This window comes from Protopterus annectens, chromosome 11.part0 (assembly GCF_019279795.1).
Source record: "Protopterus annectens isolate FY-2018-M chromosome 11.part0, PAN1.0, whole genome shotgun sequence".
Taxonomy (NCBI): domain Eukaryota; kingdom Metazoa; phylum Chordata; order Ceratodontiformes; family Protopteridae; genus Protopterus; species Protopterus annectens.
In genome coordinates this window covers 1,371,861,836-1,371,880,177 of record NC_056745.1, presented here as the reverse complement: position 1 = coordinate 1,371,880,177, position 18,342 = coordinate 1,371,861,836, and the positions used below count along the sequence as shown (strand labels likewise).

Here is an 18,342-nt window from a genome sequence, read left to right as displayed (position 1 = left end):
AATTCTTCTGAATCCATCCCCATCACTGCATTTAGTTCCATCTCCTTCCTCCTCACCATCAGTAAACAATGTTTTCTCTGCTTCCACATTGCCTGAAAACAATTCTGGTAGTGATTCTACAATTTTTTCTCCATTTTCAACACACTTCACTTCCAAAATACGTTGGCTGTCAGCAGCCATGTTTTCTTCCTGTTCCTCCAGGCTGTCTCCAAGTCTGGAATAGGAATGGGAACAAAAAGTCAGGATGTGCAACACACAAACTCTTCCCCTTACTACCAAGAATAGGGGAAGATCTCTGATGCCCTGGACAAACTTCCCCTAACAGTATAAGTACTACCTCAGGTCTCCCTTGAAAAGAGGCTACTAACCTGGTCAATAAAGGATAAATAAAAAAAATAAAACCCTTACCAGAATTGTCATTGTGTTGTATTTTTCTTTTTTCTGAAGGGAAGGCAACTTTATAGTTATCTATTACATGTGTGTGTGTGTATTTTATGTACTCCTATAGAGCAGTAAGTTCATTTTTGTTAATGTTAGTTGCATATGTTCATATTAGTTTTTTTGCCAGTCACTTTACTTATTTTTCTAAAATATATATTTGTGTTATTTTTCATCCCATGCAGGGATATGGCTTCAAAGAAATCTGGGCCATGTAAACTTGCATTCTCAAATGCTGAGAATGAGTTGATAGTGCAGAAACTCCATCAACATGGACCATGCAAATTACAGAAAGTCTTGGCTGACAAGCCCTTCTGTGACCATATCTGGTGGCAGATGGTCAGTTATGTCAGTGCTGTGGGTAGCCATGGCCATGAGTACAAATATATCAAGCCAGTTACATAAACACTAAGGCTAAGAAAAGATCCACTGCTATATCAATGGAATGTAGGGCTACTGGTGATGGTCCTGCTATGGAACCATCACTCACTGAGAAGGAGGTTCCCAGTGTTGTGCTTCTCATAGGTGCAGAGGTGGAGGATGATCAACAGGTGTCTACTGGTAAAGTTCCAGGTATGCCATTAAATATCTTTTATGGGGGAGGGGATAAGTGAGGTATAGTGAGATAAAGAAGGGAGAGAGATACAAGTGTATAAGATCTTCACTTAGTTGCAGAAGAATTTGAGGTTTCGGTTTATTTTGTGATTATTATTATAATGTTTATCATCCATCCTTTCTTCCCCATTTTGTCTGTCTAGGCACGGGTCTATATTAGAACATCGAAGTTTCAAAACTTCGAATGTTCTAATATCAAACCCTATTCAGCGAAAGCTGAAAACATTAAACATACAGAACAGCAAATTTTTTCCTAGGGAAAAAAATCGCTGTTCCAAAACATATACACACAACACAAGCACACCAAACAAAACAATCCACACACATACACCTAAAATCTTACACCTAATCCTACACTAAACTATACACACACCACTAACTCTCCACATACCTTAACCCAAACACTAACCCTAAGGTCCATCACTACTGCACACTCACCTACCCCACCGTAACCCTCACGTCCACACAATCGCACACCTACCTGACCCGCGCCCTAACCCTCACATCCACACAATCACACACATACCTAACCTGCGCCCTAACTCTAACTCACCTAACCCGCCCTAATCCTCATGTCCACACAATCGCACACAAACCTAACCCGTACCCTAACTAACCTAACCCACACTTAATCGCACATTTACCTGAATCTGACTCGTAACTTTCCACCACAGAGCTGAAAATACTGAAGCAACAGGAAACAGACAACCGAATTCTTTCCCTACGAAAAAATTTGGTTTTCTGTTGCTTTGATATTTTCAGCTTTCGCTGACTAGGGTTTAATATTAGAACATTCAAAGTTTTGAAACTTCAATGTTCTAATATAGACCCCTAGGCACATCTGGTACTGAGGTTCCACAAAAACCTGCAATTGATATGGCCATACCATTTTTTTTTCCGTTGTAGTATTAATGTATATGATTTTTCCTGAAATCTACCTTAATGCCTCTTTTAAATTGCACTTGCATCTATTATTGCTCAACTCAGAGTAACATAAAATAAGTCAGATAATTTCTTTTTTCTATTTCTCTGTTTGTTAAATAGATGAAGAAATTATCTGATTTCTCTGTTTGTTGATCCGCGGTGGTGGTGCTGCGCTAGCATTGTCACCTCTCCGTAAGACGCAGTCTGGTTTGATTCTCAGCTAGAGCATTTTCTGCATGGAGACATACGTGAATGGGCGTACCTTCGTTGAAGGTTGTGCGTTAGGGCTGGCAACTCGGCACATAAAAATCAACTGCCAATCATTAGCGGACAGAGTTCCACTGTGGTGACCCCTAACCGGGAAAAGCCGAAAGACACAACAACATTTCTCTATTTGTTGTGTTCTATTCCTTTAATCACAGGTGAGCCTGCCACAAGCACTGTACAACTCATTCAGCCTGATGCTGGAGTATCAGTAGCCTATGATGATGCTGGCGGTGATGAAAAGGCACAGTCTGGGGTTCTATCTGACACTGAGATTGTGGCTCCCAGTCACATGCCCAGAGTCTGGACACAGTCAGTATGCCTACACATACCCAATGACTTGGAGCCATATGAGATAGGACAGGTTGACGGTGAGAAGGTTGATCAGGGTAGTTTTATCTACAGTTGCAGAGTTCCCTGAGTTTCCCCCTAGCCATCGTGAGGGTTAATTACCACACAGGGTGTTGCAGATGTGCTCAGAGGAATCTTGCTTTCTGCCCTCCACCTGATGTTGGTGTGTCAGAAAGTACCATGCAATGTTCATATAGGGCAGTCATGGTGCCACAGATATGTTCCACCAGGACATGTGAGACTGCCTGAACCATACGGTTAACTTCCTGGACCAAATGAATGATCCACTGAGTTGTACTGTGTCTGTAATGGAATGTCTGTCAGGGGAGGGTCAGCATAGAGATCATCAGTTATTGGCCACATCAGCTAACAACTAATGATGTAGTGGATGGAGAGCAGCTACATTATCAGCTGTTAGATGATGTGGCCATGCCAGATCCAGCTCCCTTAGTGGCATTGCTTCCACTATTCCATCAGTGATTGAGTTTCCAAACCTAGACATGTTAGACCAATGTTCATAGTTGTGATGAGAGCTCATCCAGCAAACATTGTTCACATTCAGCAGTACCTCAATTTCTAGCCAAGGTCATAAAACCGGCAGTGCAACTCATGGCAAAGGAAGACCTCATGGCTGGGGACAGCAATGGTAAACTCAATCCTGCTAGCACAAGTGCTTTAATTGCACTTATACAGACCCACACAAAGTAAAACTTATTTTATACATACCACCACCCAAGCACACACAACTATGTAAACATTACTACTGAATTAATTAAATCTGTTGCTACTGGCCTTGACAATGGATACTTGCTGATAAACTGATTTCTCACTCACACGCACTCACTTCTTTGGTGTCAGGTTGGCCCTCTTGTAATCCCACCCCACCCCTCCCTGTGCAAATGATGAAGGCTGTGCTTTGCCCTTTGCACATTTCTTTGTGAATTAGGGTTGCCTATATCTGATACACAGAATGGATAGCTAATGCTTGCTTTAATCAAATGTATTGCACTGTTTTTTTATTTTTATTTTTTCTACTCAAGTAAAATGATTTGTTATGTATGCCTTGAACCTTATTGTATTTGTACAATTATTTCTGGTAACACAGTCCTACTAAATAGTAATTAGTACTTGATGAGAACCTTGTGCATATAACAATGCAGTTATTAGTTTAAAATGTGTTGACTTCTTGCTCAGTCCTGCCCACAGTCTGCCTGATTTGTTGTCTAAGTATTTTATTGGCAGGACTGAGCAGAAGGCCAACAAATCAAATGTCAAGCATAGAACTTCCTCCCTAGGGCAGTGCCTTCACAAATGTGGCAGGGGTGCTTTTTTTTTTTTACTATTTATTAATTTATTTTCTAAAAGTAAAAAAATGTGCACGTCTTTACTTTCAGAAAGTTAATAAATAACAGAAAACTGCCCCTGCCACAGCTGCAAGACCAGCGTCTTAGGCAGCTGCCTAGTTCAACTATGCATAAGGCCATTTCTGTATTTACTGGGGAAACAAATAATCATGAGGAAGTCAACATTTAAGCAGTCATCAGGAGTTTTATGTTTTACGGCCTAAGCCCTCCCATTGCGGCTGGCATATATGCTGAAATATGAGGGCCTGGAACACTTTCACCTACAGGCACTTAGTCCATTTACACATGCAATGAAAACTACCACTGTCTCAACACATTGTGGCAGAGCCAGGTGCATGCCCCTACCTCATACAACCATTTGTATCCTCTCTGTAACAGGTAGGTACCATCACTGCACTGGATTGAAATACCCCCCCAGGACAGGTGAGTTAAGGCAACTACTCCTGTCCACCTTCCCACACTGGCTTCTCCAGAACCTGGGTCACTAGTTTTTTTTTTTCTTTCAACATCATTGTTTTACCTCCCAACAGCTAATTATTAGCTGCCATTAGTTCCTCTACTTGTTCACCGGATCTAGTAAACCCACCTTATCCTTCCCCCAGGTTCAACTTAACCCACATTTGCGACCATTCAAAGAGTTAGAGGACACTGATGCAGCACCATACTGCTGCCAGGGAATGTAACCCAACTCCAACACCCTGGTTCAGCCTTGCACACCCTGCTATTACAGCCTTTGGGAGATGCATGCAAACTTCTGTGCATCAGAAACCTTCCAACCAAGTGATACAATTCTGGTAATGTGGAGCTTACTGGGCTCCTAATGCTGCTGTTGTAGACAGCCAAGGCTGTCTCTCTCTCACCCAAATAGAAAAAAACTGGTGTCAGCCTCTCAATCCCATCCTCCCCCACCCAATCCCTCCAGCACCCATTATGCTAGTCGAACATGGGTTGTTTGGGACACAGGGGCCAGTCAGGGCTTTAGCTCTCTGCACCACAAGGCAGAGCCAACATTAATATTAATGACATGCACAGCTTAAATTCAGATGTTCTGTTCTAACTTAGCATTTGTTGCTCTAGACAAGAATTCTAGACTAAAGACACAGCTGAGGCATGTAAATTAATTGCAGATGGAATGTTATGTAATCATTATACAGTCACATAAAATAAAGTGCTACATAAAGTAAAATGTAATAAAAAGAGAGACAAACCATTTAATTTTTCCAGCTCAAGTCCAAGACCTGCTATACCTAGGCTTTCCAAAGCACCTTGTAGCCCTTTCTGTAGCTCTAAAGATGGGCTGCTGGCAGGTGGCGACTCCTCAGATGAAAATGCTCCTGCAGATGATAGCATAGATAATCCAGAACTTGCACGAGACTCTGAACTGGTGAAAAAAGAAAACAAATAAGATGTTGCAACAGGATGGGACAGTACTGGCAATAATATAAACAATATTTGTGATTGTCAGTTTGTCAAAAGCCAGGTAATATATCTTTATTTATAAAAGTTTGCATTTACATTTGTTCTTTTATACAAGATAAAACAAATGCACTTTATTCATCTGTTTTTACTGTAATTGTGTTTCTTCCCACTTTATTACCTTATTTTGCTTGTGTTTCTTAAAAGTACTCAATTGTATTATTCTGCTGCAGTTATTACTGCTTGGTAGTAGCCTGATTAAATTGTAACTGTTATTCTAAGCCTTTTGGTTTAAGCACTTGGGCTTCAAACTAGTTGTTTTACATTAAGAAAGTTTGTGGACTGCATTGTTGTGGCAGGACAGGTAGCTTACAGCCTTCTAAATTGGGAATTGCTGATTGAAGGCTCAGTGTCTGTTATTCTAAAACCGCGTTAGTTCTGGTTTAAGCACTTGGGCTTCAGGCCAGTTATTTTACATTATGAAGGTTTGTGGTCTGCACTCTTGTGGGAGAAGAGACTAGATTCTGACCTTCTGAGCTGGGAAATTCTGGTTAAAGGCTTATTGTGCCTGCTTATTTGAACTGTTTCCTTCCGAAATTTGAGTGCCTTGTTTGCTGTAGCCCAGAAGTTAGTTACTTAGCCATTTTGGGCTAATTTCTGTGTCTTTCATTTCCCTGCTATAAAAAGCAAATTTGCACATTTTTTGCACTTGTGTCCTGCAGAGTTCTACAGCAGCAGAGAGACAAAAGAGAGACTTTGGAGTGATTATCATTTTTCTGCATTTTCTTGCTGTCTTTAACTAATTCCACCTAAAACACCAATTTTTTAGTGTTTCTGTGATTTAAAAAGTTTGTTTCTGCTACATATTGTACTTATTTACTGCCTGCACTTGAACTAAGTCGTTTTTGTGTTTAAATAATCTGTTTAACTGTTGTAGGCTACACACTAAAGTGAGATAGCTGTTTCTGTGCATTTAAAGTGGTTTTTTTTTATATTGTATCTGCTTTATTTTCTGGAAAAAAAAATCCCAAAAAAATATACTTGTTTCCCGCCTTTCTGAACTAGTATAGTCCAGTTTTCAGGTTATTCCTGAATTCAGGGCTATGTTACAAGTTTCTGTGTTGCCCATACCTTACTTGGATAGAAGGAAGTTTCTCTGTTCACCTGTGAGAGACAGGAGCTTTGAGCAGCCTATATGTCCCTAGAGGAGTGGTTTCAGGAAAGAAGTTAGTAGTTTATTGGCCATTTTGGGCTAATTTCTATCTCTTTCATTTCCCTGCTATAAAAAATGCATTTGCTCGGTTTTGCGTGCCGGGCAGCACCGGTTAGCTAGGGTTAAACTATTCCCAGCTCCACAAAGTCTACTCTTCAATTTTTCCCTTGGAACTAGACAAATGTTCAATTTAAACACTCAAACCATTCATTTCACAGCCCAGCACTTGATCAAAACTCATAGCAAGCACTAATTAACCCTAGCACTAGACCCCCCCCTATACTGTCCAGAAGGACAAGACTCTCTATTCATCCCTACCAGCCAATCAGTAAAACAGCTCACTTTACCTATTCAGGCATGTCCAAAGGGCAGTTTCAGGTGTACTCTCCAGTCCAACTGGTGAATATGGGCATTTTGAGGCAATGTTACAACTGCCTCATGTACACAGACAACCCTCTCCTCCTACCACCAAACACTAATATATGCGAGAGATGCAATTATACAGCCAAACTGGAGGCAAAGCTCTCTCAACCCAAGACTGAAACTGACAGTCAAGAGGAGAGGGGAAATACTTGCAACACGCCACCAGTCTCACATAGACCTATTAAACCAACACTGGCAAATAACACACATAAATACACGAAAACATACTCGGAGACTCTAAATAAAAATCTGCAAAAGCAACAGAGACCTCCAAAGTAGACATCCAAGCAACCTTCACACCCCATCACAAACCTTGAAACACATACTTCACATAATCAGTGTGCCACGCAATCACAGCCCTTAAGGCAATATAACATACCCAACACACTAGTAATAGTCGACTCTATAGTCAGGCACACTGATGTCCCACTAACTAGGCTGGACAAGTAGAAGGTTACAGTTAGCTGCCTGTCAGGGACTAGGATCCGCCACATAACACAAGCAATCAGGTCACTCCAGAACAAGTACAAATATGACTGTCATTGTCCATGTTGGTGTGAATGACCTGAGACGTACCTCCCTGGACTACATAAAAAGAGACATGGAAGAGCTCTCTGATCACGTAGCCCAGGCCCCCATAGTGCCTTTTTTTAGGCAAGGCTCAAAAGACAAACCCGCCCCCGTAAATAGCACAAGTAACCAAAAACTGAGGGTAATGCTACTCAATGCCAGAAGTCTAAACCTCAAAATGCATGCACTCGAGGCACTCCTCAGTATGGATAGCATCGATATCTGTGCAGTAACAGAAACCTGGTTTAAGGCTCCAGACAGCACCCCAGCACTACCAGGCTATAACTCATACCATACTTTTCAGCCATAGAACCCAGACCGAAACACAAAAGGCGAGGGTGTATCCATATTCATCAAGGATACCCATACCTTCAGGTTAGTGGCATAGCACGATGCCTCAGAGATCATCCATGTGCAACTAACAAAGGGCAAAACCGCAATTTAAATTGTAGCTTGCTACAGATCACCCACCATGACGCAAGACCCACATTCCATGTTTCTGGAGACACTGGAAAATATGAAGTTCCTATCAAACACCTTAATACTGGGTGATTTCAATTACCCAAACATTAACTGGGAGAACTACTCAAGTACTAACTCCCTTGCCTAACGCTTCCTAGAATTTATAAACTCGAACACCCTGAATCAACTGGTCAACACCCCCACCTGAGGTGACAACACATTGGACCTGGCCATCACCAACATGGGCACCGGTGTTCTACACCGGAGGTCAACCCCTCACTAGTTAGATCAGACCATAAACTAATCACTCTGGATATCCACATTCCGCCCTCACTCCCAATCAAGGAAACCACCATCAAAAACTTTTCAAAAGCAAACTTCACGTTACTCAAGACCGAGGTGGAAAGGTTCACAGCCCCCATGCTAAAGGACAATGCTGTCCAAGCTGCTGAATCTCTTACCAAGGCACTCTATGAGCACCTGCAAAAATGCATGGATCGTGCTATCCCAAGCAAAACCAAGACTCACTCCTTCAAGAAAAGGAAATCAGTCTGGTGGACCCTTGCCATAAACAAATTATACACAAGAAGGAGGAAACTAGTACAGAAAAGAGTAAAATCCCAAGAAGGAAAGACATCCCTGATCAGTATCAGCAAGAAACTATGATCCCTCATAAAATCATCCAAGGCTAGCTTCAAAAGAAAAATTGCCAAGGACTCCAAAGATAACCACAAAGCATTCTTCAGCCATGTCAAGAACCCAAGTGGAAACTCTCAGATCTTCTCTGAGTTAGTGCAGAATGGCACAAAATACACTGAACTGACTGATATTGCCAACATTCTGGCAGACAGATTTAGTGCAAACTTCACCCCCCTCTCACCCCCTAAAGGGCCCATAACCATACCAGAAGAATGTAGAGCCCCGGCAAGCACTGAGCCAGAGGTTAAAACAGCCCTATCCAAAGCCAAAAACACAGCTTCAATGGGACCGGACAGTGTCCCAGGCTCTGTCTTACCCGAGCTCCAAAATGAACTAACCCCTCACCTAAACACACTGTTCAAACTCAGCCTCTCTACAGGCTACATGCCCATAGAGTGGTGTACAGCAACAGTTATCCCGCTCCACAAAGGTGGAGCCACAATGGACCCCAGAAACTATCAGCCTATAAGCCTGACTAGCCTGGTCTGCAAGGCTATGGAGCGCATCATCATAGAACTCATTAACAGAGACATTGGGAGCCTCCAAACATTGGACCCTACCCAGTTTGGCTTTGTTAAGGGCAGATCATGCCTCCTAAACCTAGTGGACTTCTATGAGACAGTTACCAAGGATTTAGATGAGGGAAAGGAGGTCCACACAGCCTACCTAAACCTCGCAAAGGCTTTCAACACCATTCCCCATTCTGGTATTATAGACAAGCTCACCAGCCTAAACATAAACCCGTACGTCACGAGATGGGTTGCCAATTGGCTCACGGATAGAACCCACATGGTGAGAGAGTTGCAGGCTCTAGGACCGGCTCTAAACCGGTTACAAGTGGCGCCCCCCCAGGGCTCAGTCCTGGGACCCCTCCTGTTTGGTATATACTTCTCAGAGGTACAGGTAAGCACAGGAGGACTATGGCTGACCAGGTTCGCAGATGACTGCAAACTGAGGGCCATAATTGACTCTCCGGCTGATACACACATCCTCCAGAAGGGTCTCACTGAGATGGATACCTGGTGTCAAAATCATGGCCTCAAGCTAAATGCCAAAAAGTGCAGAGTCATCCCTTTTGGAAAAAACAAAGTACCTGCGAACTACCACATAGGTGGTAGTCCCCTAAATACAGAAAATGTAATAAGGGATCTGGGGGCCCAGGTAGATAGTAATCTCTCCTTTGATAATCATATTGCCAAGGTGGGTAAAAAATCCTTCTATGTGGCCCACCTAATCACATAAGGGTTTGCATCTAGAACAAAAGAGGTTACTGTGCCCCTCTACTCATCAGACCCATCATAGAGTACAACGCCCCATTTGGGATGTACCTTACAAGACACCTGCAACAGCTGGAAAGACCACAGAAGTACCTCACCAAGAGGATTACTGGCCTCAAACAGATGCCCTATGCAGCCCAACAGAAGAAACTCCAGCTGTACTTGGTTGCATACCGCTTACTCAGAGGTGATCTCTGCCTGTCATACAAGGCCATGTCCAACCCAGAATTAATGGACATGCTCCACCTAAAAAAAAAAAACACAAATCCCAGAGAGCCACATGCTCTAGGGATCTAAACCTCACCACAATGATAAACAGGCCATACTGGAGGGATAGATTCCTTTCCCAGAGACTCCCCATGCTTTGGAACAGGATTCCAATCTACATTAGGTAGAACCCCTCACTAACACTCTTCAAGAGAAACCTTGACGAGTGGATGGGATACAGAAAATTTACCCTGGGGATCACTGCAGTGGCTCTGCTGGACAGAGGAACAGGGAACTAATGGCTCTGCTGGACAGAGGCACAGGGAACTAATCTAAGGGGGCGGCGAAAGCCAACACATTCTGGCTGGGCTTAGAGATGACCTCGGGTAGATAGCCTAGTACTTACCTATGAACCTATAATATTTTTCTATACATTTCATCAATTACTGCTTTGTAAAATATACTTTTATTCATATATCACCTGTTCTGTTTAAGTATCCCATACTGTTATGTATTACTTACATACCTCTTCTGTTTCAGTATCTCTTGTTGCTATAATATTGCATTATTTATGTAGCTCTTTGGTTTCAGCATTCCTTTACTGTTATTATATTATATATTGTCAACACTTTCTATAAGTATGCTTCAAAATTTACAATATAGTTTTTTGTTTCCATTTATGTTTCTTTCAACTGCCCTTTTCCCAGTTACCACATTCTTACATTCATCCATTACATTTCCATTCCTTGCAATTGACAGTTTTATTCAGTCCCTTATCGATAATACCAGAGTACACTACTTTGAAGAATTCCATCCACTGTAATAATACTTTTTATTTCTGTTCTGAAATTCCTTTATTTTACCACTAAACATTTCTCAGGTTCAATAATTCTTTATTGTGATTTTTTTTTCAGTGCTTCCAAATGGAATTCTTAATAATAAGCTATTCTCACTATCATCATCAATTTTCTTTTATGGCAATCTAAATTTTTTGTCATATACCACCGCTAAATGTGGAAATCAAACAGTTTTCCTCTGAAGTTATTTGCTTTACGCCATCCACAGATATCCACCCACATACACATATTTTTGTAGATTTATGCAGTTGCAATGCATATGGTAAAATCATGTTTAGAATACTTTACAGCAGGGGTTCCCAAAGTGTACACCGCTGCAAACTAATACCCTTCATTTATGATTTTCTTTTTTTTTCTTTTGTTTTTTAATTTTGCGGTGTTTGAGCTGACGTCATCACGTTCACGATGACGTCAGGGCTACCAGTCTGTCGGAATTGAGCAAGGCCTTCCATCTGCTGTTTTGAACTGAAATGGAGGTGGGATCAGTTTGTGGCGGTGTACACAGAGCTCTGCTACACTGCAGCTGAACGACAAACATGTGAGAATGTTTCTGACTGCCATGACATCAGAAGAAGACAGGAGAAAAACATCACATTTATAATGCGAGGTAGATACTGAAATCTGCTCTATGGAAGATAAGGATCTATACAAAATGCTTAATTTTGCTTTGTAGACTGTAGAATTACTATGACACAATCTTTAACCCAATGGAAAGATAAAGTCTTAGTGGTTGGAAGAACAAAATCCTGTAATCCAGTGTCTGCGTGTGGAACAAGTGAGTACTAGGAAATTAGGCATTTTTAATTGCTTAATAGGGCATTTAATGAGTGAATTATGTGATTAACTTTAATTGTTTAGAGTACTTAAGAGCTCCATGAAACTTCAGTTTGTATTCTGTTTCATCGGAAGAAGTTTCTTAAACGAAAACGCAGTGGAATTTATCAGCGTTTATGCTCTTTGTGTTGCTGTTTTTGCTGTGGCTTTGTGTTACTGTATGGTGCTTTATTTCGCTGTGGTGGACCATTAAATCAACTTATTTTCAAGAAGAACGGAGGTTGCCTTATTTCCTCAACAAGTATATTTCTTTTTGGTGAAGTACTGTGTTTTCTATACTTGTCTCCTTTTTACTGTTTTTTGAGTACTAGGAAACTAGGAGAGAATAAAATGACAGTGAAAATAGCTCATGAGTTTAGCTTCTGTGGTTATAATGTGAACTGCAAAATGTATCATTTTCTATTATCCAGTAAATGAGTAAAACAAAATGATTTCATGCAAAATTCTATTCTAAGAAGCCTAAACAGCTCATTTATCAAGCACAGCTTTGTGTGCTGTACTTACATTGCATTTCCGCAGTCAGTAAACATGCACTTCTGTGTGTGTTAAGGTATGCAATGGTATGCCTTATTTGTGTGTATATGTGTTGGATAGAAAATAAGAGCAGCAAAAACAAAACAATACACACACACAAAAATATACACTCACAGGAGTATATGGATTCAGTATATATGACAATTAGAGAGATGGAAGTGAGTGCTCTTCTGTGATATACCCACCAGACCTCATATTTATGTCATACGTACATTATTAGCATCAGACATGCATGTTTTGTAATATTCTCCAATATGTCTGGCAAAAATTCTGATTGTACTGCTAGCCTGCATGTATCCACTACAGATAGAAACCATGGCAAGTTATCCATGTTTTATGGATCCCTCAGTAGAACAGTTATGAGTAAAATACCTACAGCTGAAATAGTGCTGAAATCAAGGCAGTACATTTCACAGTATCCCTTGTTACCACTCTGTGGTTAATGTAGTCTGTCTATAAAAAACATGCCTGCTCACCCATTGTTTAGTTTTGCCATTACAGAATGTTATCAGACTCACACCATTTATTACATATGTTTTCAACACAAATCTGTCCTTACTTTCACATTTGTTGTTAACTTTGCCTGACAAGTTGAAACAGACTGTAGTTTGGTTAATGTACAAAATACACCAACATTTGCTATAACAATTCAAGAGTGGCAGTAATGCTTTTCAACTTGGATATAATTTGTTCACTTTCTGTTCAGATTTTTCAAGTGGGAATCTTAAATGCCTTTTCTAATTAAGTAGTATTTCATATGTTGGAGTTCCTTTTCAAGGGATGCTATGTAACAAGGAATGATACACTTTTGAGAATCATCAACATCATCTTCTTTCTGCTGTTCCCGTTAGGGGTCGCTACAGTGGATCATCTGTTTCCATTTCTTCCTGTCCTCTGCATCTTGCTCTGACACACCAACCACCTGCATGTCCTCTCTCACCACACCCATAAACCTTATCTTAGGCCTTCCTCTTTTCCTGTTACCTGGTAGCTTCATCCTTAGCATCTTTTTCCCAGTATACTCAGCATCCCTCCTCAGCACATGTCCAAACCAACATAATCTTGCCTCTCTGGCTTTGTCTCCAAACCTTCCAACCTGGGCTGACCCTCTAATATACTTAGTCATAATCCTGTCCACCCTTGTCACACCCAGTGCAAATCTTAGCATCTTTAACTCTGCCACATCAAGCTCAAACTCCTGCCTTTTTGCCAATGCCACTGTCTCCAACCCATATAACTTAGCTGGTCTCACTACCCTCTTGTAGACCTTCACTTTCACTCTTAGTGGTACTTGTCTGTCACAAATCACTCCTGACACTCTTCTCCACCCACTCCAGCCTGCCTGTACTCTCTTCACCTCTCTTCCACACTCACCATTACTCTGAACTATTGATCCCAAGTATTTAAACTCATCCACCTTCGCCACTTCTACTCCTTGCATCACCATTCCTCTATCCTCCCTCTCATTCACACACATATATTCTGTCTTAGTCCTGCTGACCTTCATTCCTCCTCTCTCTAGAGCATATCTCCATCTCTCCAGGGTCTCCTCCACCTATTCCCTACTCTCAATACAGATCACAATGTCATCTGCAAACATCATTGTCCACGGGGACTCCTGTCTGATCACGTCTGTCAACCTGTCCATCACCAATGCAAATAAGAAAGGGCTCAGAGCTGATCCTTGATGTAACCCCACCTCCACCTTAAACGCATCCGTCAATCCCACCGCAGACCTCACCGCTGTCACACTACGCTCGTACATAACCTGTACCACTCTTACATACTTCTCTGACACTCCCGACTTCCTCATACAATACTACAACTCCTGAACACAACTGAATGATACACTTTTGAGAATACTTGTAAATATTTTTAGATTTTTGTTGTACATCGCATTGCAATCTACTTGGAGCATGTCTTGGGAAGTCACCCTTACCTAGTGTTCTCACCTGGTTATCAAATTTATTACATTTGCCACAGTTTTATATTATATATATATATATATATATATATATATATATATATATATATATATATATGTGTAATTTATATTTATTTCATTTAAAAGTCATCATTTTTTTTCTTAACATATAGGAAGCCAACTGCAAAGTTTGTCATATATGCCTGTCAGCATGATTTGAAAGTCCTTTAGAAATTAAATTGGCTCTGTGTGTCACTTTATTCCATTTCAGGTTGTTGTTAAGATGTGGGTCTTTCTTGCAGGCACACCAACTCAGTAATTTGCTAAAAAGTATTGAAATTGTGCTGTTTTGTTAATTCAACTTTTTTCGCTCTTCTTTGCTGTTAAGGCATATCAATCTTAAAAATGTGTGTTTTTGTGACTAACCACTACCCTTTGTGATCATTCATTATATTCATGAAGAACAGCTTTAAAATGTATTGATCATATTATTTTTCTTACGTTTCCAGCATGGTGCTGAGTCTTCATTTTTTCTCACTGACGAATGCTTATGGTCACAGGTTATTTTTTGGGGGGAACTTGGAAAGTAGTGCTACACCTACAAGCATGTTTGAGGACAAAATATAAATCAACCTTGGTGACATCATCATAGGGGGAAACATGAAGAGCAACCTTAGATTTTAATGGGTGTATGACCATGCATGTGCAAGAGATGTGTTCATTAAAATCTATGGATGTACTTTATAGTATTTCTTCAATGTTGTCACTGAGGGATATACCAATTGCATTTGACCCATGGTTTGATAATTTAGAAAGCTTTTTATTAAAGGAAAAGCTGTTTAAATAAATGAGGAAAGAGAGGGATTTATAGGTTCATAGGTTGGTACTAGGCTATCAGCCCTAGGGCCTATACAAGCCTAGCCATAACAATTCCCTGGCTATTTCTTCCCACATTATTTACTTTCCTGGACCCCTGTCTAGCAGGGCAACTGATGTGATCCCTGGGGTGAATTTCCTTTCTCCCATTCAATCGTCAAGGTTCCTCTTGAAGAGGTCCAAAGAGGCACTCTGCTTGACATGTATGGGCAATCTATTCCAGAGTCTGGGGAGTCTCTGGGTCAGGAACCTATCCCTCCAGCATGTTTTGTTTATTGTGATGACAAGGTTTAGATCCCTGGAGCGTGTAGCTCTGAGGGATTGGGATTTTAAGTGTAGCATGTCCAACAGCTCTGGGTTTGACATGGCCTTGTATGTTAAGCAGAGATCGCCTCTGAGTAGGCGATATGCGACAGAGTATAGCTGGAGTTTTAAGGCGGTCAGCGTGGGGCATCTGCTTTAGGCCTGTGATTCTTTTAGTGAGGTATTTCTGAGGCCTTTCCAGTTGTTGCAGATGTCTTGAGAGGTACATACCAAATGGGGCGTTGTATTCTATAATGGGTCTAATGAGGGATGAGTACAGTGGGACAATGACCTCCTTTTTCTGGATGAAAAGCCCTTTGTGATGAGGTGTGCCACATAGAAGGATTTCCTGACTGTTGTGGCGATGTGGTTATCGAAGATGAGACCACTGTCCACCTGTGTCCCTAAGTCTCTTATCACACTTTCTGTGTTTAGTGTACTGCCACCTATATGGTAATTCATGGATACATGTTTTTTCCCAAATGGGATAACAATACATTTCTTGGCATTGAGCTTGAGCCCATGGCTCTGGCACCAAGCATCTGTTTCTGTAAGGCCCTTTTGTAGAGTATCCACATCATTTGGGGATTCAATAATGGCTCCCAGTTTGCAGTCATCTGCAAACTTTGTTAGCCAGAGTCCCTTAGTGTTGACCTGTACTTCAGAGAAGTAGATGCCAAACAAGAGCGGCCCCAGGACTGAACGCTGAGGTACTCCACTTGTCTGGAGCTGGATTTGGAGTCGGCTACTTTTACAGTGTGGGTTCTATCAGTAAGCCATTCAGCAACCCATTGGGTGACATAGCGATTAATGCCCAACTTATTAAGTTTATCTATGATTCCAGAGTGGGGGATGGTGTCAAAGGCCTTGGCAACGTCTAGATAGGCTGTGTGGACCACCTTACCCTTGTCCATGGCTCTGGAGACTGATTCAAAGAAGTCAATCAGGTTCAGGAGACAAGATCGGCCCTTCACAAACTCAAACTGGGTGGGGTCCAGTGTTTGAAGGTTGCCAATGTCTTTGTTTATAAGTTCCATGATAATACACTCCATGGCCTTGCAGATAAGGCTTGTCAAACTGATGGGACGGTAGTTTCTGGGATCCAAGGTGGATCCCCCCTTGTGGATTGGGATAACTGTAGCTCTGCACCACTCAGTGGGCACGAAACCTGAGGTGAGGCTATGATTAAACATGACACTTAGGTGAGGTGCCAGTTCATATTGTAGTTCATGTAGTACACAGCCCGGGATGTCATCTGGTCCCATGGATGCTGTATTCTTGGCTTTAGAGAGTGCGTTTTGTACCTGTGTGGCCATTATTACTGGAATTTGGCAATCTTCCAGTATTGAGATGGGCCATTTAGGGGGTGAGAGGGGGTTGAAGTTGGCACTGAATCGATCTGCCAGGATATTGGCAATATCCTTCGGATCAGTATATTTAATGCCATTCTATTTTAGCTCAGAGCAGATCTGAGCATTGCCATTTAGATTCTTGACATAGTTATAGAATGCTTTGTGGTTGTCTTTGGAATCTTTGGCAATTTTATTTTCGTAATTAGCTTTGGAGGATTTTATGAGGCATCTCAGTTTCTTACTGAGGCTAGTAAGGGAGTTTTTTGCATCCTGGGATTTTCCTCTTTTCTGCAAAAGTTTCTTCCTTTTGTTGTAAAGTTTGTTTATGGCAGGGGACCACCAGATTGGCTTCCTTTTTTTGGATGAGAGCATTTTGGTTCTATTTGGGATGGCACGAGTCATGCATGAGTGGATGTGCTCATACAGTGCCTTAGTGTAGGATTCAGCAGTTGAACTTTCAGTTCCCATCTGCATGGGTGTCATGAAGTTTGTCACTTCTGACTTGAGTAGCGTGAAGTTGGCTTTGGAGAAGTTTTTTATGGTGGTTTCTTTACTGGGGGTTGGGGGTGGGATGTGGATGTTAAGGGTGATTAGCTTATGGTCAGACCTGACTAACTCGGGGGTGACCATAGGTATGGAGCATTGATTTCCCATGTTGGTAATGACCAGGTCTAGGATATTGGAGCCCCTGGTGGGACTATGGATTAGTTGATCCAGGGCGTAGGAATTTATGAATTCCAAGAACCGTTGCGCAAAGGTGTTGGGACATGAGTAGTTTTCCCAGTTAATGGCAGGGTAGTTAAAATCACCCAGTATTAGGGTGTTTGGTTCTATCTTAATATTTTCCAGTATGTTTAGAAAGGTGTAGTGAGAATCTTGGGGTATGGTGGGGCATCTGTAGCAAGCTACAATTTGGATTGCAGTCTTACCTAGTGTTAGTTGCACTTGGAGAATTTCAGACACATTGTGTTGGCCAACTAGCCTGGTGGTGTGAATATCCTTGGTGAATATTGACACTCCTCCACCTTTAGTGTTTCGGTCCTGGTTTGGTGGCCAAAAGTGTGGTAAGAGTTGTAGCCTGGTATTGCAGGGGTGCTCTCTGGAGCCTTGAACCAGGTCTCAGTTACTGCACAGATATCAATGTTCTCCATTTTAGGAGTGCCTCGAGAGAGTGTATTTTGAGGTTTAGACTTCTAGCATTGAGTAGCATTACCTTCAGATTTTGCATGCTTGTACCTGTTATGGTGGTGGTTTTGTCCTTTGAAGTTTGCCTAAAAAAGGCACTATAGGGGTGGCAAGAGCCTTAGCCAGTAACCTGAATCCCAGGGGCGACAGGTGCAGACCATCTCTGGCAAAGCATCGTGGTCTGTCAATCATGTCATCCCAGGCAGACAGATACTGGATCCCCTTTGAATGACACCATAAGCTTAGCCAATTGT

General features: G+C 41.6%; 1 protein-coding gene across 3 annotated transcripts in view; it reads right to left on the bottom strand.

The window, feature by feature from the left end:
* Positions 1 to 18,342, bottom strand: part of LRGUK (leucine rich repeats and guanylate kinase domain containing) — a 1,953,320-nt gene that overhangs the window by 45,974 nt on the left and 1,889,004 nt on the right. For all 3 annotated transcript variants that reach the window (XM_044088664.1, XM_044088665.1, XM_044088666.1), the window contains one exon: positions 5,165 to 5,337. In XM_044088664.1, the coding sequence (XP_043944599.1) occupies positions 5,165 to 5,337 (173 nt within the window). The remainder of the gene's footprint in view (positions 1 to 5,164; positions 5,338 to 18,342) is intronic.